Source organism: Ranitomeya variabilis, chromosome 2, assembly GCF_051348905.1.
Source record: "Ranitomeya variabilis isolate aRanVar5 chromosome 2, aRanVar5.hap1, whole genome shotgun sequence".
Taxonomy (NCBI): Eukaryota; Metazoa; Chordata; class Amphibia; order Anura; family Dendrobatidae; genus Ranitomeya; species Ranitomeya variabilis.
The window spans coordinates 1,023,225,759-1,023,252,049 of record NC_135233.1 but is presented as its reverse complement, the minus strand read 5'-3'; the positions used below and the strand labels follow the sequence as shown (position 1 = coordinate 1,023,252,049).

The window sequence follows — 26,291 nt, the reverse complement described above, 5'->3', positions numbered from 1 at the left end:
ATGCTGTAACCAATTGATAAAGCACCAGAATTGCCCTGCTCTGCTTGCTGAATCTCCTCGACAAAACAGTGATGATTGTAACTACACCAGAACGGTAGAAATCAAACGGGAAACCTACAAGAGCACGCGGGTCAGAGCACCTCACATGAAAAATGGCGGCAAAGTGACGGGTTACACGCAATGTCATGTGACCAGCAGCAGCGTCACAAAGCGTCAAGTACTTATAACTGCAGCAGACACATCAAGCAGCCAATCAGAGGCCAGCTATTTTCTAATGCAGATTAGAAATGTGATTGGCTGCTCTGGACGACCTCAGCTCGCTATTGGTTCATACTGTACATACATATAAAACGCATGATGAGGAATCTGCTGAATTATGAGAAAAACTAGCGCCGTATCCCAGCAACAGAGACCCGACACTTGTACGTGTAGCGCCGCGCTCTATGCACGGAGAGCTGCGTCACAGCCGCTTCCCTCCTGAGGTGACGGAGTCTCATCGTTTTCTGCCTACGTGTTTGACCACATTGACACGTGGCTGAGGAGGCGGAGCCGCACTGACGCCCCGCCCTCCTGGCCAGCGCTTCCCGAGTCCGCCGCTTCCTGAATGTACCATGGAGACGGAGGCCGGTGTGTGGGCGCTGCTGGAGCGGAGCGTGAGTACGGGGGGCGGCCGTGTAATGTGGGGTCTGCAGGGGCAGCTCATGGTGATGTGCGGACATGTCACTGCTGCTGCGGGACCACCGTTACACCCGGCTACTGGTCATGTACACCTACATAGCCTGACATATCCTACCGCTGCCAGTCTCAGGCGCCCCATGTGCCAGTCCCGGGTGCCCCCATGCGTCTATGTACCAGTCCCGGGTGTCGCTATGTACCAGTCCCGGGTGCCCTCATGCTGCTGCATGCCAGTTCTGGGTGCTGCTATGTACCAGTCCCGGGTCCCCCATGCCGCTGTGTACCAGTCCTGGGTCCCCCATGCCGCTATGTACTAGTCCCGGGTGCCCCCATGCTGCTGCATGCCAGTTCCGGGTGTCGCTATGTACCAGTCCCGGGTCCCCCATGCCGCTGTGTACCAGTCCCGGGTCCCCCATGCCGCTGTGTACCAGTCCCGGGTCCCCCATGCCGCTATGTACCAGTCCCGGGTCCCCCATGCCGCTGTGTACCAGTCCCGGGTCCCCCATACCGCTGTGTACCAGTCCCGGGTCCCCCATGCCGCTGTGTACCAGTCCCGGGTGCCCCCATGCCGCTACGTGCCAGGGTGTCTGTTTGGGCACAGTCAATCACAACATGTGGCATCTGGCTAAAGCGATTGGTGCTGGCGGCGGCCTTCAGGGGCCGTGCTCGGCTGTGCACCGTGTAGTCACTGTGGGCACATGTACCCACCTGCTGGTACTCACCCTGTGACTTGTGCACATGGCGGCCTTCACTGTTCATTACGCTTTCTTTTTCTTGTAGCCCATCGACTGGTCAGAGCCGTGGATCGTTGGGCTGTTGAGTTTCCACCTACTTTGCTTCATACTGACCTGCATTTCCTTCAAATTCTACAAATGTCAGATAGCCCTCTTCCTGTTTATGGGTAAGACATCCCAGAAAATGGCATCTAGAAAGTGAATCTAGCAAATGTCCGAATGGAAGTCCATAAAATGGGAGAAGAGAAGGGCGGCTGCTCTCCATTGTAATCCATGGTCATCACAGTGACTGGCGTTCCTATACCTGAACGCCTGGCCTCGGAATACCCTTTTAATGTTTGTAGTAGATTGAGAAGCAGTGGTCCGGTACTAGGTCCTAGCCCCAGCGCTCCACACCGTGACAGAAGGGTAATAAATAAAAGAAAAATTAAAGGCCCTAGCTCATCAATATCAGATGAGTGACTGCGCCAGGAGTCGGCACTACCACTGATCCAAGTGATCAGGACCAGCTGCAATGCTATTCTGGCGTCGGTGAACCATGGCCCCTTCAGCCTGTGATCGGTCAGGAATCAGACCGCCACCGATCTAATATTTAGGACTTCAGTGACAGGTCTACAGTATCAGAGTCCCAGTAAACCCCTTTAATCCCAGTGGAAATCTTCAGCGCTCAGCAGTTTTCCTTGTTTTCCTTAGTGGGCCTGGTCAGTTGTGCCGAATACATCAATGAAGTGGCGGCTCTAAACTGGAAGTAAGTGATGAAATGTCTGCACTGGGATAATGTTCACTGGGTGACAACAATATAATATAGGGGACTCGCTGTATAAAAAGTATATGTCTCCCTACTACCAGACAAAATGTTCATGTAAGGTCTGTTAACCCCTTCCTGACATCTGCTGCATTCAGGTGGAGGGTAAATGCAAGTAAATGTTGTTGACTATTTGTTTACTTCTGTGGGAATTACAGAAACAAATGAGCGAGTGTTTTCCATCATCCCATAAAAATGAGCAGAGTGCGGCGCCGACATTCATGGCCACTTTCCATTTACTCTCTAAAGCTAATTTAAAGAGAATAATCAGTGATTTATTTTCCTAAATAGCATCTGTTGAAAAAATGCCGCCCTAACGGACTTGAATGTTCAATAAAAGTCATGTCCGAACGTCCAGGTTGTGGGATCCCGGCATAGAGAGCAGGACCTCACAGCCCCCCCTAACAATGAGAGCGTGAGATCTCGCATGTTATGATGAGGTCTCGCTCTTTGATCTGACGCGTCCTTTATTCAGCAGTTGCCCATCAGTAACCTATATTACCCCGTTCGGTAACCACTTAGTAAAGGACGTAGCGGAGCTGGTTTAGACCATAGTGTGAGATCTTGTATATTTTCACTATTAATGGGCTTCAGGGGGTGTGCGGTCCCGCTTTCTATGCCGGGGTCCCACACCCTGGAAGTTTATTTTATTCATGTTATTTATTAAAATCATTGTTTTTGTTTTTAAATGAAAATGGCAACCATGGATCGATGATATGTAATCCTTTATTTAAGAAAAAAGTGATCTTACATCCTGGATGTTGTCCTTACAGTAGGTTAGTGATCATGTGAGCACAGCAGGCCAGCTGTGCCTGATGGAAGCCTTCGGTCTCTGAGCACACCTGTACATCAGCAGGTGCAGATCCTACATCTGGAGTCTGCACCTATCAGACCTTTGATGCATATCCTGTGGATATGATGGAGGAAAATACCTGACCTGTATATAGGCCAGGACTACACAGCCGCACCATCGTAGTGGGACTGCAGTAATAGGGAGCCCCTGTAATAATGGATCTGAGCAAAACAGCTATGGGCCATCTACCTACATTGCATCTCACCGCTGCCATTTCGCTTTCCTGGATTAATATATATATACTTTTTTTTTCGTCAGGTTGTACTCCAGGCAGCAGTACTTTGATTCCTCTGGGATGTTCATTTCTTTAGCCTTCTCAGCTCCTTTGTTGTGTAATACGATCATAATTGTGGTAAGTACAGAGGACTTCTGTGTCAATTATTTAGTTTCAATGATGCTGTTAGATTAAAGTAGCACCCTGGCAGTTTATATTACTACCGTATTTTCTGGCGTATAAGACGACTTTTTAACCCCTAAAAATTGTCCCAAAAGTCGGGGGTCGTCTTATACGCCGGGTACGGCGTGTGCAGGGAGTGATCCTGGATGTTCCCAGGGTCTGAAGGAGGGGAAACTCTCATTCAGGCCCTGGGATCCATATTCATGTAAAAAATAAGGAATAAAAATAAAAAATATGGATATACTCACCCTCGGACGAGCCCTGGCTGTCACCGATGCAAGCGTCTGCCTCCGTTCCTAAGAAAGCAGAGTGAAGGACCTTCCATGACGTCGCGCCTTGTGATTGGTCGCGTGACCGCTCATGTGACCGCTCACGCGACCAATCACAAGCCGCGACGTCATTGCAGGTCCTACACTTACTGCATTCTTAGGAACAGAGGCAGACGCTTGCAGCGGTGACAGCCAGGGTTCGTCGGAGGGGTGAGTATATCCATATTTTTTATTCTTTATTTTTTTACATGAATATGGATCCCAGGGCCTGAAGGAGTTTCCTCTCCTCCAGACCCTGGGAACCACACGCCGCATAAGATGACTGGGCGTATAAGATGACCCCCCCGTCTTATACGGCGGGCATATCCCAAATTCCATATTTTATATGGAAAAGTTGGGGGTCGTCTTATACGCCCAGTCGTCTTATACACCAGAAAATACGGTATTTGTCCCCTTCACCACAGTTATGTGCAAAGTACATGTATTAAAACCCTTAAAGAAGTTGTCCACTTTGCAACTAAAAGTCTGCAGTATATTGTGACTGCAGACTTAACAGAAGACTGGACAACACGTTTACTTACTGCTTTCTCCCTTCCCCAGCGCCTTTTCGGTCCTGTTTTTCACCACTTTATCGCAGTACTGACAGGCCATCTCATGCAGCGACACCTGTGTGAACTGGAATTCGCTTTGTCAGTACGAGTGTGTAAGACTCTCATCATGGCTGCCTTAGGATTATACTGAGAAAACAAATTGCAGAAATCTGAGAGCCGTATAGTCAGACCTGCAGTCACGTGGTGCAGAAGAGGGTCTGCACAGCACAGGGAGCCGAAGAAGTGAGAAAGTGCAAGGATTGTAACACATATGTACACACAGTGGTTCTTGAAAATTTGTCAACTCTCGAGAATTTGACTATTTTTTACATAAATTTGGCCTGAAACTACATGAGATTTTTACACAAGTCTTAAAAGTCGAAGAGAGCGAAATCAAACAAATGAGTCAAAAATATCCCATGTCTTTGAGTAGTACAAGTATGTGAACCTTTTGCTCTCAATATCTGGTGTGACCTCGTGCAGCAATAACGTCACCTAAACGTCTCCAGTAATTGTTGATCTTGCAAATCGACTTGGAGGAATTTTAGTCCATTGCACCTTACAGAACAGTGTAAATGCTCTCATGTTTGGGGGTTTTCTCCCATGAACTGCTCACATCAGACCCTCCACATCCTCTCTATATGATTGCGTACAGGACTTTGTTTTGGCCACTCCAAAAGATTAAAGGGAATCTGTCACCTACTGTTGGCCCTAAAAACTGGCCACCGCCATCAGGGGCTTATCTACAGCATTCTGTAATGCTAACCTGAAAGATAAGAAAAACAAGTTACATTATACTCACCCAGAGGCGGTCCCGGTTCTGGTCTGAAGGTCGTTGAAGGCTGGGTCCGGCGACGTCCTCTTCTTTCCTTTCTGCCACGGCTCCGACATACTGATTTGCCCTGTTGAGGGCAGAGCAAAGTACTCTAGTGCGCAGGTGTCGGGAAAGGTCAGAGAGGCCCGGCGCCTGCGCACTGCAGTACTTTCCGCTGCCATCAACAGGGCAAATCAGTACGCCTGCGCCAGAGCCGCGGCAGGAAGCAAGGAAGAGGACAACATCATATGAAGATGGGAGGCGCCGGACCCAGCCTTCAACGCCCATCGGACCGGACCGCCCCTGGGTCAGTATAATCTAACCTGTTTTTCTTACCTTTCAGGTTACATCGGGGGCTTATCTACAGCATTACAGAATGCTATAGATAAGCCCCTGATGCCGGTGGCCGCAGCTTATAGGGCCAAAATTAGGTGACAGATACCCTGTAACTTTATTCTTCTTTATCCATTCTTTTGTGGAAGGACTTTTGTACTTTGGGTGATTGTCTTGCTGCATGACCCACAGTCTCTTGAGATTCAGTCAAGGGCAGATGTCCTGACATTTTTTTAGAATTTGCTGACAAAATTCACAATTTGTTATTCCATCAACAAAGACAAGCTTTGCTGGCCCAGATGTCGCAAAACATGCCCAAACCATGATAAAGCTACAACCGTGTGTCACAGATGGTATGAGGTTTCTATTCTGTAACGTAGTGTTTTTCTTTCTCCAAACACAACTCTTCTCATTTAACCTCTTTACCACCAATGATGGACATAGTATTTCTTGATCCAGTGTTAGTTCCTGGATCAGGACGTGTTATGTCCGTCACGGTTTAACCCCTTCACCCCAAACCTTACTGACCAGGCCAAATTTTACAATTTTGACTAGTGTCACTTTATATGGTAATAACTCTGGAACGCATCAATGGATCCTACTGATTCTGAGAATTTCTCATGACTTATTGTACTTGATGATAGTGGTACAATTTGTTCGATATGACTTGCGTTTACTTGTGAAAAAAATTGGAAATTTGGTGCAAATTTTGAAAAATGTGCACTTTTTTTCAAACTTAATGTTTATGCCCTTTAACCCCTTAAAGCCCAAGGTTGGTTTGCACGTTAATGACCGGGCCGATTTTTACAATTCTGACCACTGTCCCTTTATGAGGTTATAACTCTGGAACGCTTCAACGGATCTTGGCGTTTATGACACTGTTTTCTCGTGACATATTGTACTTCATGATAGTGGTAAAATTTATTCGATATAACGTGCGTTTATTTGTGAAAAAAAACGGAAATATTTGAAAATTTAGCAATTTTCCAACTTTGAATTTTTATGCCCTTAAATCACAGAGATATGTCACACAAAATAATTAATAGGTAACATTTCCCACATGTCTACTTTACATCAGCACAATTTTGGAACCAAAATTTTTTTGTTAGGGAGTTATAAGGGTTAAAAGTTGACCAGCAATTTCTCATTTTTACAACACCAATATTTTTTAGGGACCACATCACATTTGAAGTAATTTTGAATGGTCTATATGATAGAAAATACCCAAGTGTGACACCATTCTAAAAACTGCACCCCTCAAGGTGCTCAAAACCACATTTAAGAAGTTTATTAACCCTTCAGGTGTTTTACAGGAATTTTTGGAATGTTTAAAAAAAAAAAAATGAACATTTAACTTATTTTCACAAAAAATTTACTTCAGCTCCAATTTGTTTTATTTTACCAAGGGTAACAGGAGAAAATTGACCCCAAAAGTTGTTGTACAATTTGTTCTGAGTACGCTGATACCCCATATGTGGGTGTAAACCACTGTTTGGGCGCAGGGCCCAAACAGAAGGGAAGGAGCGCCATTTGACTTTTCAATGCAAAATTGACTGGAATTGAGATGGGACGCCATGTTGCGTTTGGAGAGCCCCTGATGTGCCTAAACATTGAAACCCCCCACAAGTGACACCATTTTGGAAAGTAGACCCCCTAAGGAACTTATCTAGATGTGTGGTGAGCACTTTGACCCACCAAGTGCTTCACAGAAGTTTATAATGCAGAGCCGTCAAAATTAAAAATTATATTTTCTCTGTCGCCCATGACGGCACCACGGAGAGAGGGGATCCGCCCACCAAGGACAGGAAACCTACAGATAAAAAGGGCGGTACCACTCTCCCGCATCAGTTGGTTTCCTGTCCTTGATGGGAGACCTACAGACTTACCAGAAGGAAGATCGTCGTGGGATTCCGGGGCCAATCAGTCCGACTCAGGCAGCTGGGGTCCCTCTGCCTCGGCTGGTGTGGTCACCCGAAGCGCCACCGCTGGGGCTAGTGGGCCTCTAGGGTGTGCGGGGGAGGTGACATGGAGTTCGCGGTCACCTCCCTAGGTAAGATGCAGCAGCGGCAACATCCAGGGGGGTCCCTCTGTGGTTGCGGGAGGAGCAGCGCGGCTCTCCCTTTGGAAGCGTCAGCCTGCACACTGCATAGCCGACCGGCATGCAGGGACCGCGCGTTAGGGCAGGCTGCAGGCTGCAAAAAGACCGGGAGCTTCGGTGGGCAGCGGGTCATGTGCGGCACCATCTTGAAACTGCACGTTGGAAAGAGCGATAATGGCACACTCCGCAGGCGCCGGAAGAGGCGCTTCTGCGCAGGCGCATAATTGAATCAAGCGGTGGGAATCGCCGCTGCATAAAAAGAGGCTGCTTCAGTAATCCGTCGGTAAAGGAACCGCAGCACGAGCCGCGGCACAGGCCGCAGCACTAGCCACACAAAAAAAAAAAAATGCCACAGCAGCGATAAACATACAGGGGGGTCCCTCTGTGGTTACGGGGAGAGTGGCGCTCTCCCCCCTGAAGCATAAGCCTGCAATCTGCAAAAGCCGGGGCCCCCGGTGTGCAAGGAAAAAAAAGCCGCATGCTGCCTCTCCCAGAATCTTCTCCAGGGAAACACCTGAGCTCAGCCTACTTCAGTTGCCAGGCCTGGACCTCATGGGGGAGAGAAAATCATTGACAGCAATGCAGCATTCCTGATGGGACGCCGCTTCCCCTTATGATGGGCTCTCGGCGTCACCAGCTCCCCCTGTTTTTTTAGCAGGTATGGAGCCAGCACAGGTAAGTGCATGGTGGAATGTTCTGTTGATAGCTCATGCCTTTGTGCAAAGCTGTGCTAGAGCTTCATATGTGAGGTATGTTTTCACATATACACAGCCAGTCCTTGGACCTCTAGGCTATAATAAGGCCATATGTCCAGGCTACATCTCATGATTTGCCTTAAGTTAGTTGCATGTCTTGTCTGCGCAGAGCCTTATGATTAGACTTCAAAAGTGACCTTTGGAAGCATGGTTTTCACTTTTTTTTTTGTGAGGGGGGTCTGATAAACAGGTGTCTCACTTTTCTTTGCAACTTAACTACTCTATGCCTTGGGAGGACACATAGTGTTAATGGAGCACTTTGCCTCCATGAAGACTGCCCTTCAGCTGCGACTCATTAGTTAGCTCCTTCGGGTGGGGTCAGTCTGACAAATGAGATGTACTATTCAGAGTGGAGGCTTATCCGTATCTCTGAGAGATTGCTCTTTTGCTTGTAACTATGTGCCAATTTTCAAGCATGACTGTAGCTCTATGCTTTATATTGTGTGTGGCTGAACATCATATAATAATAAAAATAATAATGGTCTTTATTTTTGTATAGCGCTAACATATTACGCAGCGCTTTGCGGACCTTGTCATCGCTGTCCCCGGTGGGGCTCACAGTCTGAATTTCCTGTCGGTGTGTCTTTGGGGTGTGGGAGGAGGCCGGAGTGCCCGGAGGAGACCCACGCAAACACGGAGAGAGCATGCGGGCTCTTTGCGGATGTTGTCCTGGGTGGGATTTGGGCCCGGGACTCCAGCGCTGCAGGGCTGGCCACTAAGCCACCGTGCTGCTCCATATCATACGGCATCATGATACTTTTATGCATGATACTTTTATGCATTATATTGAGTGCAACACATTGCATCATGTTTCCTCTATGCATCGTATTGAGTGCCTCTGTGTGTCATATTGCATCTTAGAGCCTCTATGCATCTTACCGAGTGCCCCTGCATGTAATGGTGCCTCTTTGCATTATATTGCGTGTCTGTGTATCATATTGCTTCTATCAGGGTGGATTGATTTAAATCACGCCGATTTAAATCATGATTTAAATCACGATTTAAATCAAAAGATTTTTTTCTATTTAAATCGGATCGATTTAAATCATGATTTTAATCATGATTTAAATCACTGATTTAAATCAAAAGGTTTTTTTTAATATAAATCACGATTAAAATGAGAAGTGAGAGCAGTGCGCATGTGCGCCCATAGTTTCACGGACGAAACTAGGGGCAACGATCTAACGCCAGGGTGAGGGGGGGACCCCAAAGTAAGTAAAAATCTTTTTTGTTTTACTATATGGCAATAGGTAGGTGTTTAAAAGCAGCATGTCTTAATTGTATAAACTATTAATAGCCTCCACATTTTGTTCATACTGCCCCTTTAATTCCACACTTCTAGCTTGGTTTCACTTTTGGTTTAGTTTCTTTTTCCATTCAGTTGACATGCCCAAACTTGTTGGATAGTCAGCATCCTACAGAAACCTCTGGAAGAGCATGGCATTGTGAATGTTACACATATACAGCCTTTATTCTACTGAGTTAAACAACTCAGCTTTATCTCATGATGGAAGAACCTTTGGATGGTAAAATATTTTCCTCAAAAAGCAGTTTATTGAAAAAAATCCGATTTAAATAAAAAAAATCCGATTTAAATAAAAAAAAATCAGATTTTTTTGATTTTTTTAAAAAAACATTGATTTTTATCCACCCTGGCTTCTATGCATTATGTCGTGTGTCCCTGTATCATGTCGCATCATAGTGCTTCTATGCATTATATTACATGCCTCTACGTATCATATTACATCATGGTGCCTCTATGCCTTATATTGCGTGCCTCTGTGCATCATATTGCGGCATGGTGCCTCTATGCATCTTACTGAGTGCCTCTGTGCGTCATATGGCATCATGGTGCCTCTATACATCATACTAAGTGCCCCTGTGCATCATATTGCATCATGGTGCCTCTATGCATTATATGGCATGTCTCTGTGTATCATATTGCATCATAGTGCTTTTATGCATTATATTGCATGCCTCTATGTATCATTTTGCATCATAGTACCTCTAGGCATCGTATTGAGTGCCTCTGCGTGTTGTATTGCATCATAGTGCCTCTATGCATCGTACTGAGTGCCTCTGGGTGTCATATTGTCTCTGGGTGTCATATTGTATCATAGTGCATCAATGCATCATATTGAGTGCCTCTGTGCTTCATATTGCATTATTGTGCCTCTACGTATCATATTGAGAGCCTCTGTGCATCATGTTGCATCATAGTGCCTTTATGCATCATATTGAGTGCCGCTGTGCAGCATGTTGCATTATAGTGCCTTTATGCATCATATTGAGTACCTCTGCTTCATATTGCATCATTGTGCTTTTATGCATCATATTGAGTGCCGCTGTGCAGCATGTTGCATTGTAGTGCCTTTATGCATCATATTGAGTACCTCTGCTTCATATTGCATCATTGTGCTTTTATGCATCATATTGAGTGCCTCTGCATCATGTGGCATCTTAGTGCCTCTATGCATCATATCGAGTGCCTCTGTGTATCATATTGCATCATAGTGCCTCTGTGCTTCATGTTGTATTATAGTGTTTCATATTGCCTGTGTGCATCATAGTTCACAGTGCCTCTGTGCATCATGTCGCATCTTAGTGCTTCATATTGCCTTTATACATTGTATTGCATTATATTGCATCGTGGTGCTTCATTGTGCTTTTTTGCTTCACATTGCACATTGCACATTGATGCATAGCCCCTCCATGCATCAAGATGTGTGCTTACAGGCATCTTATTGCTTCAGTGCCCCTGTGCCTTAGGGGGTATCATTAGTATCATAGTACCTCTGTGCTTCCTAGTACTTCGGGCTTGGTATTTTCTTTTTTGGCTCTGGGTTAGACCTTCTGATTTAGGTTATGCAGCCACGCACAAGGTATATCGTGGATCTACCATTTCACGTTTTTGTCTTGGGCCCCAACTTTGGCTTATAGAGTCCTAGTGGTTTTGTACCCAGTTCCAACTTCTGTTGATTCATTCTTTACAACAGGGCTTAGCTGAGCTTTGCTTGAATTGGCTGAGTAAATTAGCAGTTCTTCCGTATGGAACAGTTTTTCTCAACCTATAAAGGGACATACTACTGTCCTGGGAGCAGAAAATACCAAGAGGTGGAAGGAAAAAATCCTTAACAATTCCACATGTGACAATCAGGCTGGTTTCCTTGATTAACATCCAGTAGACAGATTCCCGTCCCATAAGTCTATTGTACTATGGTTACCAGGGACGGCATGTCTGCCTTTGGCACCTTGTGGCGAATCAGCACCTCTCTGGTGGGAAGAATCCTGTTTTTCTCTAGCCATGGAGTATGGTTACTCTCTCCATGGCTGATAACACTGGCAAGCTTGCCTTTTAGGATATGTATATGTGTGTAATGTCAGTAAAATAGGAGCGATGATCCACGTTTCCCTTTCAGCGTTTCTAATGAGAGGCCAACTCTGGTAATGTTAGGAAATATTACCTGCCGGATTGTGTATTCCTTAGTTGCAATAATATCCAACCCTTGTTTGGGGTTTAGACACCTAAGGATTCGGAATAGACGTGATCTCCTGGATGAGTAATGTGTGTACATCCTAAAGCTCTGCCATTATCCATGTACTAACTGTTATTGGTTTGATCTTCCCACAGTCCAGGACCGGAGGCTAGTGGCACGCGCGGGGTGAGAGCGCGCCCTTATGACGCAAGCAGACGCCGCGGTGCATGACTGGGTAATCCAGTCTGAACAGGCACATGTTGCTTCTCCAAGTCCCCTCCTCGTGGAAATATAGAGCAGGTGGTTGGGGGCCGGTACTCTGAGGCCTAATATGTGGAAATGGTCAAAAGGCTGGTCACCCAGACTTCTCTGGTGCATCTCCTCAGAATATTAGCCATAATATTGATTGTGAATGTTTCCAGGAGTGGAGTAGACCATATAGGAACCACCTTTCAGGTTCCAAGTTAGAAGAGGGAGTTTCCAATAACGGCTGTCTAAGAGTTTCTGCAAGGAATTGGAATAGGGGCTAGCCACAAATACTTTAAAAGTTCAAGTCTTGGCTTTAAGGGCCCTGTACAATTCCGACCCGGCTGGGTATCGGGGATATCCAGGTTCATCAAAGCGTTGGCCAGGTCTAGACCCATCCCCTCTCGGTTTACTCCTTGGAATTTAAACTTGGATCTTATATCCCTATCCAAACCTCCTTTTGAACCCCGGTCAGAGGATTCTCTGGGAATCTGTCCCTTAAAACATCACTTTATGAATCGGTGGGTTCCCAGGTTTATCAGGGCAGCAGGTAGTTCGAGGCCACTTCCAGTAAAAGTTCCCTTCAATGGGATTTATTTTTGGTCCTTAAAACCCTGTCTAAACCGCCCTTCAAACCCTTAGAGGATATCCCATTAAAACTCCTATCCCTCAAAACATCCCTGCTCGTCGCCCTCTCATCTGCTCGTAGAATAAGCGACATACAGGCACTACCTTCTAACCCTCCTCATACATGGTTTTTAGAGAATAGGGTTACTCTCAAAATAGATCCTGCATACCTCCCGAAGGTGGCATCCCGGTTCCACAGAACTCAAGAGATATCTCTTCCCTCCTTTTGTCTTAACCCTAAGAATAGGGAGGAGGAATCATTGCATACACTAGATGTCAGGAGATGCTTCACGTAGTACTTAGAAGCCACCAGAGAGAATAGGGAGGATGCCTCTCTTTTTGTGTGCTTTCAGGATCCCTGGAAGGGGAAAAAAGCCTCCAAAGCTACTCTGGCGAGATGGATCACAGATGCTATCAGCCTATCATACTCATCAAGTGGAATGTCTATTTCCGGGGAGGTCAAGGCTCACTCAACGAGAGCAGTGGCAGCTTCTTGGGCGAGAAGGCCGGAGCTTCGATTGACCAGATATGTAGAGCTGCTACTTGGTCATCACCTTCCACATTCTATAGGCACTATAGATTGGACCTTATCTCCTCTTCGGACCTTACTTTCGGTAAAGGGTTCTGGAAGCGGTGGTCCCTCCCTGAATGTACAAATCTATGAAATCTCTCCGTGGTGCCGTCATGGGCGACAGAGAAAAATATAGTTCTTACCGATAACGGTATTTCTCTGAGCCCATGACGGCACCCGTACATTCCCTCCCTTCACTCATGGGTGTGCACGTTAATATAGTGCCATAGTTTATTTTATGATAGGTCACGCGGTATCTCAATTAAGTTAAGTAATATTGAAACTAATAAGCTGTTCCATAGTCTCCCATTGTTCTCTAGTAAACAACTGATGCGGGAGAGTGGTACCGCCCTTTTTATCTGTAGGTTTCCTGTCCTTGGTGGGCGGATCCCCTCTCTCCGTGGTGCCGTCATGGGCTCAGAGAAATACCGTTATCGGTAAGAACTATATTTTTTTTCACAAATATGATCTTTTCGTCCCCAATTTTTTTATTTTCCCAAGGGTAAGAGAAGAATCTCCGATCTTACACTTTGCAGAGCACTGTGTCAGATCAGCGATCTGACGTGCCCTGCTCCTGGCTTACCAGCGCTTGCTCTAAGCAGGCACTTGGTAAGCCACCTCCCTGCAGGACTCGGAAGTAGTCCCGCGGCCATTTTGGATCCGGGACCTCCAGGGAGGAGACGCTCGGTACAAGGTGAGCACATCGCTTTGTACCGATCGTCTCAGGGAAGCACACAGGGAGCCCCCTCCCTGTGCGATGTTTCCCTGTACTGCCGAAACACTGCGATCATGTTTGATCGCAGTGTGCCGGGGGTTAATGTGCCAGGAGCGGTCCGTGACCGCTCCTGGCACATAGTGCCGGATGTCAGCTGCGATAGTCAGCTGACACCCGGCCGCGCTCCCCCCGTGAGCGTGGCCGATCGCATATGACGTACTATCCCGTCACTGGGAATTAAGTCCCAGGTCACCTTGACGGGATAGTAAGTCATATGGGATTAAGGGGTTAAACCAAAGTGTCATGTCAAACAAAATAGTTGTTAACATTTCCCACGTGACTACTTTACATCAGAACAGTTTTAAAAACTTTTTTTGTTTGTTTTTAGGAAGTTAGAAGGGTTAAAAGTTGACCAGCGATTACTCATTTTTCCAACAAAATTTACAAAACCATTTTTGTTTTTTTTAGAGACCGCCCTCACATTAGAAGTGACTTTGAGGGGTCACCCAGAAGTGACACCATTCTAAAAATTGCACCCCCTCAAGGTGCTCAAAACCTCATTCAAGATGTATTAACCTTTCAGGTGCTTTACAGGAATTTTTGCAATGTGAAAGGAAAATGTGATCATTTAGCTTTTTTTTTTTTCACCAAAATTTTACTGTAGACCCAAATTTCTTTTTCACAAGGGTAACAGGAGAATTTGGACCTCAAATGTGTTGTGTAATTTCTCCTGAGCACGCCCATACCCCATATGTGGGGGGAAATGTACTGTTCGGGCGCACGGCTGGGCTTGGAAAGGAAGGAGCGCCATTTGACTTTTTGAACGTGAAATGGGGTGTGATCATTAGCGGACGCCATGTCGCGTTTGGAAAATTCCCAAAATAATTGAATTCTCCCCCCCAGCCCATAAGAGACCCCATTTTACACTGTGTTCCAAATTATTATGCAAATAATATTTCCTCATATTTTCTCTAAATTACCTATCTGAATTGCAGTCATTGTTATTTTCCAGTCATCTACTATTCTAGTATAATTGCAATGTTTTGGAAAAAACTGCCTATGAAAACAGTATCTTTTTAAAAAAAATAAACACTCAAAATGCATGTTCCAAATTATTATGCACAGCAGAGTTTTCAACCTTTTTTTTTATTTTGAACAAAAAAATGGTCAGTTGTGAAGTTATAAGCATTATCAGCTTATTACAAAATGAAATCAAACAGTTTTCAAGTGAAAACTTTATTCTAGGTGATGTTACATTTGCACATAGGACCCCTTGTTCAAAAGAAGCTTCTGAACTCTCTCGTCCATTAAATTTGTCAGTTTTTGGATGGTTTCTGCTTCAATTGTTTTGCATGTGGACATAATACCCTCCCAGAGCTGTTGCTTAGATGTGAGCTGCCTCCCGCCATCATAGACACTCCTTTTGATGATGCTCCAGAGGTTCTCAATGGGGTTGAGGTCAGGGGAAGATGGTGGCCACACCATAAGGTTGTCCTCTTTTATGCCCATAGCAGTCAGAGATGCAGATGTGTTTTTTGCAGCATGAGACGGTGCATTATCATGCATGAAAATGATCTTGCTGCGGAAAGCACGGTTCTTCCTCTTGAACCATGGCAGGAAGTGTTGTTTTAGAAACTCCACATAGATTATGGAGTTCAGCTTTACCCCTTCAGGGATCATAAAGGGGCCGACAATCTCTCTCCCCATGATTCCAGCCCAAAACATTACTCCACCTCCTCCTTGTTGGCGCCTTAGCCATGTTTTCATGGGGTGTCCATCAACCAGCCATCCTACACTCCATCCATCTGGACCATCGAGCGTTGCACGGTACTCATCGGTGAACAAAACAGTTTGGAAGTCAGTCTTCATGTATCGTTTGGCCCACTGGAGACGTTTCTGCTTGTTGCAGTGGATAGAGGTGGTCGACAGGATGGCTTACGCACAGCTGCAAACCTCTGAAGGACCCTGCATCTTGTTGTTCTGGGGACGTTGGAGGCACCAGCAGCTTCAAAAACTTGTCTGCTGCTATGACAAGGCATTTTTGCAGCTGCTCTTTTAACCTTGCACAATTGCCTGTTGGAAAGGGTCCTCAATTTTTCCTTATCAGCACGCACACGTATGTGCTGGGAATCAGCTACATACTTCTTGATTGTGCGATGATCACGATGAAGTGTCTTGGCAATGTTGATTGTAGTCATGCCTTGACCTAAATACTCCATAATATGTTACTTCTCAGCAGCCGACACATCCTTTTTCTTTCCCATTTTGGCAAAAAATGTAGGCTGCTTAATAATGTGGAACAGCCTTCTTAACCCCTTCATGACCCAGCCTATTTTGGCCTTAATGACCTTGCCATTTTTTGAAATTGACCAGTGTCCCTTTATGAGGTAATAACTCAGGAACGCTTCAACGGATCCTAGCGGTTCTGAGATTGTTTTTTCGTGACATATTGGGCTTCATGTTAGTGGTAAATTTAGGTCGATAATTTCTGAGTTTATTTGTGGAAAAAAACGGAAATTTGGCGAAAATTTTGAAAATTTCGCAATTTTCACATTTTGAATTTTTATTCTGTTAAACCAGAGAGTTATGTGACACAAAATAGTTAATAAATAACATATCCCACATGTCTACTTTACATCAGCACAATTTTGGAAACAACATTTTTTTTTTGCTAGGACGTTATAAGGGTTAAAATTTGACCAACGATTTCTCATTTTTACAACGAAATTTACAAAACCATTTTTTTTAGGGACCACCTCACATTTGAAGTCAGTTTGAGGGGTCTATATGGCTGAAAATACCCAAAAGTGACACCATTCTAAAAACTGCACCCCTCAAGGTGCTCAAAACCACATTCAAGAAGTTTATTAACCCTTCAGGTGCTTCACAGCAGCAGAAGCAACATGGAAGGAAAAAATGAACATTTAACTTTTTAGTCACAAAAATGATCTTTTAGCAACAATTTTTTTATTTTCCCAAGGGTAAAAAGAGAAACTGGACCCCAAAAGTTATTTTACAATTTGTCCTGAGTACGCTGATACCCCATATGTGGGGTGGAACCACTGTTTGGGCGCACGACAGGGCTTGGAAGGGAAGGAGCGCCATTTGACTTTTTGAATGAAAAATTGGCTCCAATCTTTAGCGGACACCATGTCGCGTTTGGAGAGCCCCCGTGTGCCTAAACATTGGAGCTCCCCCACAAGTGACCCCATTTTGGAAACTAGACCCCCCCAAGGAACTTATCTAGATGCATAGTGAGCACTTTAAACCCCCAGGTGCTTCACAAATTGATCCGTAAAAATGAAAAAGTACTTTTTTTTCACCAAAAAATTATTTTAGCCTCAATTTTTTCATTTTCACATGGGCAACAGGATAAAATGTATCCTAAAATTTGTTGGACAATTTCTCCTGAGTACACCGATACCTCACATGTGGGGGTAAACCACTGTTTGGGCACATGGTAAGGCTCGGAAGGGGAGGCGTGCCATTTGACTTTTTGAATGGAAAATTAGCTCCAATCGTTAGCGGACACCATGTCGCGTTTGGAGAGCCCCTGTGTGCCTAAACATTGGAGCTCCCCTACAAGTGACCCCATTTTGGAAACTACACCCCCCAAGGAACTTATCTAGATGCATAGTGAGCACTTAAAACCCCCAGGTGCTTCACAGAAGTTTATAACGCAGAGCCGCGAAAATAAAAAATAATTTTTCTTTCCTCAAAAATGATTTTTAGCCCGGAATTTTTTATTTTCCCAAGGGTAATAGGAGAAATTGGACCCCAAATGTTGTTGTCCAGTTTGTCCTGAGTACGATGATACCCCATATGTGGGGGTAAACCACTGTTTGGGCGCACGGCAGGGCTCGGAAGGGAAGGCACGTCATTTGGCTTTTTGAATGGAAAATTAGCTCCAATCATTAGCGGACACCACGTTGCGTTTGCAGAGCCCCTGATGTGCCTAAACAGTAGAAACTCCCCACAAGTTACCGCATTTTGGAAACTAGACCCCCAAAGGAACTAATCTAGATGTGTGGTGAGCACTTTGAACCCCCAAGTGCTTCACAGAAGTTTATAACGCAGAGCCGTGAAAATAATAAATGTGTTTCCTTTCCTCAAAAATATTTTTTTAGCCCAGAATGTTTTATTTTTGCAAGGGTAACAGGAGAAATTTGACACCAAAAGTTGTTGTCCAGTTTCTCCTGAGTACGCTGATACCCCATATGTGGGGGTAAACCACTTTTTGGGCACATGCCGGGGCTCGGAAGGGAAGTAGTGACGTTTTGGAATGCAGACTTTGATGGAATGGTCTGCGGGCATCATGTTACGTTTGCAGAGCCCCTGATGTGCCTAAACAGTAGAAACCCCCACAAGTGACCCCATTTTGGAGACTAGACCGCCCAATGAACTTATCTAGATGTGTGGTGAGCACGTTCAACCCCCAAGTGCTTCACAGAAGTTTACAACACAGAGCCGTGAAAATAAAAAATCATTTTTCTTTCCTCAAAAAGGATGTTTTAGCAAGCAATTTTTTATTTTCACAAGGGTAACAGGAGAAATTGGACCCCAATATTTGTTGCCCAGTTTGTTGAGAGTACGCTGATACCCCATATGTGGGGGTAAACCACTGTTTGGGCGCACGTGAGGGCTCGAAAGGGAAGTAGTGACATTTGAAATGCAGACTTTGATGGAATGGTCTGCGGGCGTCACGTTGCATTTGCAGAGCCCCTGATGTGCCTAAACAGTAGAAACCCCCCACACGTGACCCCATTTTGGAAATTAGACCCCCCCCAAGGAACTTATCTAGATGTGTGGTGAGCACTTTCAACCCCCAAGTGCTTCACAGAAGTTTATAACGCAGAGCCGTGAAAATAAAAAATAATTGTTCTTTCCTCAAAAATTATGTTTTAGCAAGTAATTTTTTATTTTTGCAAGGGTAACAGGAGAAATTGGACCCCAATAGTTGTTGCCCAGTTTGTCCTGAGTACGCTGGTACCCCATATGTGGGGGTAAACCACTGTTTGGGCACACGTCGGGGCTTGGAAGGGAGGGAGCACCATTTGACTTTTTGAACGCAAGATTGGCTGGAATCAATGGTGGCGCCATGTTGCGTTTGGAGACCCCTGATGTGCCTAAACAGTGGAAACCCCTCAATTCTAACTTCAACACTAATCCCAACACACCCCTAACCCTAATCCCAACTGTAGCCATAACCCTAATCACAACCCTAACCCCAATACACCTGTAACCCTAATCCTAACCCTAATCCCAACCCTAACCACAACTGTAACCCCAACACACCCCTAACCCTATCCGTAACCCTAACCACAAGCCTAATCTTAACCCTATTTCCAACCCTAGCCCTAATTCCAACCCTAACCCTAAGGATATGTGCCCACGTTGCGGATTCGTGTGAGATTTTTCCGCACGATTTTTGAAAAATCTGAAGGTAAAAGGCACTGCATTTTACCTGCGGATTTACAGCAGATTTCAAGGTTTTTTTTGTGCGGATTTCTCCTGCGGATTCCTATTGAGGAACAGGTGTAAAACGCTGCAGAATCCGCACAAAGAATTGACATGCTGCGGAAAATACAACGCAGCGTTTCCGCACGGAATTTTCCGCACCATGGCCACAGCGGATTTGGTTTTCCATAGGTGTACATGGTACTGTAAACCTGATGGAAAACTGCTACGAATTCGCAGCTGCCAATCCGCTGCGGATCCGCAGCCAAATCCGCACTGTGTGCACATGCCCTACCCCTAACCCTACCCCTAGTTCTAACCCTAGTTCTAACCCTAGTTCTAACCCTAGTGGAAAAAGAAAAAAAAAATTTCTTTTTTTTATTATTGTCCCTACCTATGGGGGTGATAAAGAGGGGGGGGGGGGGGTCATTTACAATTTTTTTTATTTTGATCACTGTGATAGGTTTTATCACAGTGATCAAACTATACCTGGAACGAATCGGCCGGCAGATTCGGCGGGCGCACTGGGCATGCGCCCGCCATTTTGGAAGATGGCGGCGCCCATGGAGAAGACGGATGGACACCGGGAGCCTCGGTAAGTATAAGGGGGGAGATCGGGGCACGGGGGGGGGGCGTCGGAGCACGGGGGGGTGACATAGGAGCACGGGGGGAGCGGACAGGAGGACGGGGGAGCGGAGCACAGGATGGAGGGGACTACGGGACAGATCGGTGGCTTGGGGGGGCGATCGGTGGGGTGGGGGGGTCACATCAGTGTTTCCAGCCATGGCCGATAATATTGCAGCATCGGCCATGGCTGGATTGTAATATTTCACCAGTTTTTTAGGTGAAATATTACAAATCGATTGGCAGTTTCACTTTCAACAGCCAATCAGAGCGATCGTAGCCACGGGGGGCTGAAGCCACCCCCCCTGGGCTGAAGCACCACTCCCCCTGTCCCTGCAGATCGGGTGAAATTGGAGTTAACCCTTTCACCCGATCTGCAGGGACGCGATCATTCCATGACGCATACGCTGCGTCACAGGTCGGATTGGCACCGACTTTCATGACGCAGCGTATGCGTCAAAGGTCGGGAAGGGGTTAAGTAGTCTTGCCTTTATTTGGACACACCGGCCAAACTAATGTGCACAGGTATCTGCAATTGCTTTCAGTGATATAAAGAGCCCTGACACACATCACCATCAATGAGTTTAAATGACAAACAAAAAAATTCTTACCTTATCACTCCGAAACTCTATGTGCATAATAATTTGGAACACAGTGTACAGACTACACATCTCAATTCATGTAAGGGTGCAGTGATGATATTGGCACCACAGATATGTCACAGAATTTTATACCATTGATCAGTGAAGAAAGAATAATTACAATTTTACTACCAAAATTTTGTTTTTGGCCCAGATTTTTCATTTTCAGAGGGGCAAGTGAGTAAATAATGGCACCAAAATGTAGAAATATCCCCTATGTGGCTGTACAGTACTGATTAGCTACATGGTGAGACTCTGGAGGGACGGAGCGCTATTTGCCTAGCAGATTTTCCTAGAATAGTTTGCGGACTCCATATACAGAGCCCCTAAGTGCTAGAAGAGCTGAATCCCCATTTTGGAAATTATAATTTGGGAGTTTATCTACAGATGTAGTGATGCTTTTGACTCCATGGGTGTTTTCCAGAAACGAGCACTAGTGGATATTGCGGAGTGAAAATTGCAAACTGCCGTTGTAGTGACCAGCTCATTATGGAGATACAAACATGTAGATTAGGCGGGCTGTCATACAGAAATGCCAAAACGTGGCGCTAAATGTGGTTTAGGTACACTCTGGGGCTCAGAAGGGAGGGAGCATTTGGATTTGGGAGCGCAGAATTTGCTCGATTTCTTTTGGGGGGCAAGGAGCCATTTCACTTTTTCACAGCCTTTGTCTGCCAGTAATGTGGAAGCCCCCTGAATTTTCATTGACAGATGACTGACTCCTCAGCGTGGTCTTTTTTTTTTTTTTTTTTTTTTTGTGGATTGATTTGAAGCTTTGGCTGGGAACATTTTACATACCACTTAGGATCACATTTGTGCAGGATAAATGTGATCCAAGACGTAATATGATCTTTGGGAGGCAGAATGAAAAAATCAACATCAGGCAGGGTGTAACAGGAGAACTGCCTGTGTAAAGACACAGGTCTAATGCATTGCAATGCTAAAAAGAAAAATAAACAATAAAAGCACACACATTTGGTATCCCCGCTTATGTAACAACCTGACCTATAAAAATGTCCTACTAGTTAACCCCTTCAGTGAACACCACCATAAAAAAATGGCAAACTATGGTTTTTCATCATACCGCTGGATAAAATGTGGAATAAAACAGGATAAAAAAAAATGCTATTGCGAGTGTGAAAGCACAACCAACATTCAAAAGTGACCAAAACATCAGCCAGAAAGCATTGGTACTGAGATGTGGTCTGTGGTCCCCACCTGCAGAACCACTCCTTTATAGGGGGGTGTCTTGATAATTGCCAATAATTTCCATCTGTTGTCTATTCCATTTGCACAACAGCATGTGAAATTGATTGTCAATCAGTGTTGCTTCCTAAGTGGACCGTTTGATGTCACAGAAGTTTGATTTACTTGGAGTTATATTTTGTTGTTTAAGTGCTCCCTTTATTTTTTTGAGCTGTGTGTGTGTGTGTGTGTGTGTGTGTGTGTGTGTGTGTATATATATATTCCCCACCTGTGAACTTAGTCTCATAAGCATAAAAATGTTATTGAACATGGAACAATTTCCTGCAAGCTGAAAGCACTGCACCCCTCTACCTTTTAATATTATTGTCGTTTTCACACCTTCCCGAAATGACAGAATTATCCATTTCCGAATTACAAGCTCCATCTTGTTTGTCTGATTTACAGGTCCATTGGGTGTATAAGACGTTGTCCGTAATGACAGAACTAAAGACTCTGCAGAATAAAAAGAAAGCCGCCAGAGACAGAAAGAAGGAAAACTGATTGGAGTCATACATGATGCTATCTCGCCAGATGCCGGGCATCGTCACAAGTCGCACACATAAAAAAATATTTAAAGGGGTTGTCCTTTACTCGGACCACTCATTTTCAATTACTATGTTGCTAAAATATTAATACCTATGTTCTCCTCCAGTGCCGACATCGTTCCAGTGGTGTCAGCAAAGGCTCTTCCGGGGCTCACATGACTTTGTCATGCAATCCCTGCGGCCAGTCAGCGCTGCCTTCACTCTCTTTTTCTACAGACAAGTCGGTCATCCAGGATTTCAGAGCTGCGACTGCTCTCTCACCCCTTCCGGATGTCAATTACGTCTGTAGGAGGGGAGAGCCAGTGCCGCCACCACTGGAATGGCACTAGAGGTGTTATTTTACTAGGTGGAAACCTAGGAATTGAGAATGGGTTGTCCCGAGTAGTGGACAACCCCTCTAATATCCCTGTACATCTCACAAAAGGAATATTGGTCTATTCACATTCACTTGAGTGTTGGTAAGGATGTATCTGCCATAAACATCCACTATGCTTCTATCCTGGGGCAGACTTGCAGGTAAAATGAAGATTTACTCTATAGCTCCGCTGGACATAACTAGTTATGAGGCCCCCACCCAGACATCTATCATAAGAGGACCTTTACCGTGAGAGAGACCACATGGAAGAAGTGTGACCGCGTTAAATACCATTTACTCCTGCCTCCCCTGATGGCCTCCCAGAAACTGCCGTACCAGACCACAAAATCTCACAAGGGTGTTTTTGTTTTGTTTTTTTGAAAGAAAAGAATGAACTCTTGTACGTGTATATATTTTTTCTTGTAAAGTAAATGTGACTGTATTGCATTTTTAAAATCAAACCTCTTAAGGTGAAGTTCATGTTTGGCCTGGTGGAAATACATTGTCCAAGCATTTATATTCAGGAGAGCACCACAAACGGCAATATGACACGTATTGTACCACTGGGACATATACTTGTCATCTTAAGATACTCTGCAAGTACTGCCGCAAAATACTCCGCATTCAGTGGTATAAAAGGCAGGGTGTGCATTGTGACAGCTCACCTTGGCTGGGGGGGAAACAAAAGAGAGTATGCAGACAGGATAGCGTGGGATTGCAGTTGCTGCTTTCTGTGAGGCAAAACATTTCCCTGCCTGTTTAAAAACATGTTCTGCCTCACAGAAAGCAGCAGCTGCAATCTCATGCTGTAATGTCTGTATACTCTCTTTTGCTTCCTCCGCTGCCCAGGATATAAACTTAAACTGATAAATAGTGTAACAAGGAGGAAAGACTCAATATGTCAGAAGTGCAGTCTTTGAGTTAAGCCACGTTCAGTATTTGTAAACCAAAACGAGTGGAACAATCGGGAAAAGTACAATAGAAACATATGCACCACTTCTGTATTTATTACCCACTCCTGGTTTTGGCTTACAAATACTGATGTAAAATTCTGACCAAATACTGAACGTGGCCTTACCAGAACACCGCTACAAAATGCTATAAGAAGCGATTAATGTTAGTGACCAGGCCACATTTTTCCATTCTGACGTGTCACTTTACGTGGCAATAACTGTTTTTGAGATTGTTTACTCATGGCACATTACACTTTATGTTGGTGGTAAATTTAGGTTAACGTGTTTTGTATTTTGTTTGAAAAATATCAGATATTTGGCAAAAACATTTTTTCAAAAATTTAGCAATTTTCAAACTTTCAATGTTTTTGCATGTAATCAAGACAGTGACACTACACAAAATAGTTAATAAATAACCTCTGCCTTATGTCTTTACATCAGCGCCATCTGTAATATGTTTTGTTAGAACGTTAGGTTTATAATGTAGCAGTTATTTTTATTTTTTTCCCATGGAAATTTTTTCTTTGTTTAAGGGATCTATTAACTTTTGAAGTAACTTTGGGGCACCAATATATTGGAACCCAACCCGCAAAACTGATACCATTTTTAATAATGGCACCTCTTGCCATATTCCAAAACTGCGTTCAGGTAGCTTATTAACCCTTCATATGATTTTCAGGTATTAATGCAGGGTGGTATGACAGGAATGAAAAATTATATTTTTACTAAAACGTTGCTATCTTCTGAACAGGCCACTCTACCCAGCACACTATTAGGCCATTGCTTGGCCATGCATCGTCATCGCAACCAATAGGATCACGCGATCGTAAACTTATAGGGGAGCCCCCATACTGTGCTAGCTATCTAGAAACATGAAAACGTTAAGGATCCTAAAAGATGGCGAAACAAACAATTTTTTTTTTTTAATTATTTTTTTCCCTCTGCACTTTTGCCACTTAAATAAGTAAAAAAAAAAATACAAATTTGTAGTGATCTGTGGAATTAGTATGACAAAACGAACACTGTCTAAACAAAACCCAAAAAGACAATTGCAGAATTGCATTTTTTTGCATAATTTCGCTGCACTTGGAAGGGCTTTTTTTCTTTTAACCAGCATGTTGAATGGTGAAATAAATGGTGCTCTTCAAAACTACAACTCACGCTGCAAAAAAAGCAAGCTCTGACAGAAAAAAAATTAGGCCATGTGCACACGTTGCGGATTGGGGTGCAGAATTTTCTGCACAAAATCTGCATCTCCTGGCTGAAAACGCAGGTGCGGGTTTTGTGCGTTTTTGTTGCGGATTTTCTGCATTTTTTACCCCTGCGGATTTCTATAATGCAAGGGTTCAGAAACGCTGCAGTTCCGCACAAAAGAAGTGACATGCTACTTCTCTTGATCCGCAGCGGTTTTCATGCTGATTTTTCCTCATCTTTAGCACAGCATTTTTTTTCTAGTTATTTACATTGTACTGTAAATCACTTTGCGGAACTTCAACGTTTCTGCGTGGAAAAAAATGCTGCGGATCCGCAGGAAATCCACATCGTGTGCACACAGCCTTCTGTTTCTTGAAAGAAGGGAAGGAAAAAACAAAGCAGATACAAAGTTGCCCAGTTGAGAAGCGGTTTAGAAGGGAAAACTTGCACATATGCTGGTTCAAAGGTTTATCATTCGTAACCAAAATACATTTTACCTAAAAATGTACTTTACAATGATGCATCCTGAGCTCCTGTAAGAGAAATCATACCACTAATTGTCCACATGGTGGCAGCAGCGCAGCACACATAACTTTTTGAAAGTAGAACAAATAATCACACATTTTATAGAGATGATTTTTTAATTTTTAAATCTGTGATTTAGACGATTACATATGAATGTAATCTACAACTGCAGACATTTATGGCCTATGCCAGTACACACAGTCAATTCAGGTGGCCTAAATTATTGTTGCTTCTCTTCACTGGCCAAACTTGGTGTGATGGTTTGTGGTGGATTTCAGTGTTAGCTTTGTTCCAGATGTCCTCCAAAAAGATCCTTTTTTTGGCTTGTCATCAATACTCAGAAAATTATCCCAAAAGTCCTGTGTGTCATCTTGATGGTTCTTGGAAATTGCAGGTCAGCAATCAAATCAAGAATTAAGAAGTGACCAGGAAGCCATCATCTTCCAGTGCTGTCATATTCCAGACCTGCAACCTCCCTGGAGCCCAGAAGTACAAGGTGCTCAGAGACATGACAAAGGTAAGGAAGGCTTAAACCTAGCTGCCTCTGAATATGACACAGAAGGTGAAACGACAAGACTGGGCCAAGAAATGTCTCCAAATGTTTTATGGACTAATGAGATGAGAGTGACTCTACCGACCAGATGGATGGGCCAGAGGCTGGATCAGCAATTGGTACAGATTTCTGCTTCGACTCAGACACCAGCAAGGTGGAGATGGGGCACTGCTATGGGCTGGTATTATTAACCCCTTTTACCCCCAAGGGTGGTTTGCACGTTAATGACCGGGCCAATTTT

The 26,291-nt window shown here is 44.5% G+C and overlaps 1 protein-coding gene across 2 annotated transcripts; it reads left to right on the top strand.

Moving 5' to 3' along the window:
- The first annotated feature begins 314 nt into the window (after positions 1–314).
- On the top strand, positions 315–24,213 carry TMEM18 (transmembrane protein 18). 2 transcript variants are annotated; one of them, XM_077291342.1, is made up of 5 exons: positions 315–653; positions 1,456–1,576; positions 2,103–2,157; positions 3,326–3,419; positions 22,331–24,213. In XM_077291342.1, exons 1-5 carry the CDS (start codon positions 612–614, stop codon positions 22,424–22,426), a joined length of 408 nt encoding a protein of 135 aa, XP_077147457.1. In that variant the 5' UTR covers positions 315–611; the 3' UTR covers positions 22,427–24,213. The 2 variants fall into 2 exon arrangements, with proteins under 2 accessions (XP_077147457.1, XP_077147458.1); XM_077291343.1 differs by lacking the exon at positions 2,103–2,157 and having other exon boundaries at positions 590–653.
- Positions 24,214–26,291: the final 2,078 nt, after the last annotated feature.

Bases quoted from the DNA above. Each gene is read 5' to 3' on its own strand.
- TMEM18 (XM_077291342.1), top strand. From the start codon at position 612: ATGGAGACGGAGGCCGGTGTGTGGGCGCTGCTGGAGCGGAGC. The intron at 1,577-2,102 runs GTAAGACATCCC...TGTTTTCCTTAG, and splicing joins AGCCCTCTTCCTGTTTATGG to TGGGCCTGGTCAGTTGTGCC. The intron at 2,158-3,325 runs GTAAGTGATGAA...TTTTTTCGTCAG, and splicing joins GTGGCGGCTCTAAACTGGAA to GTTGTACTCCAGGCAGCAGT.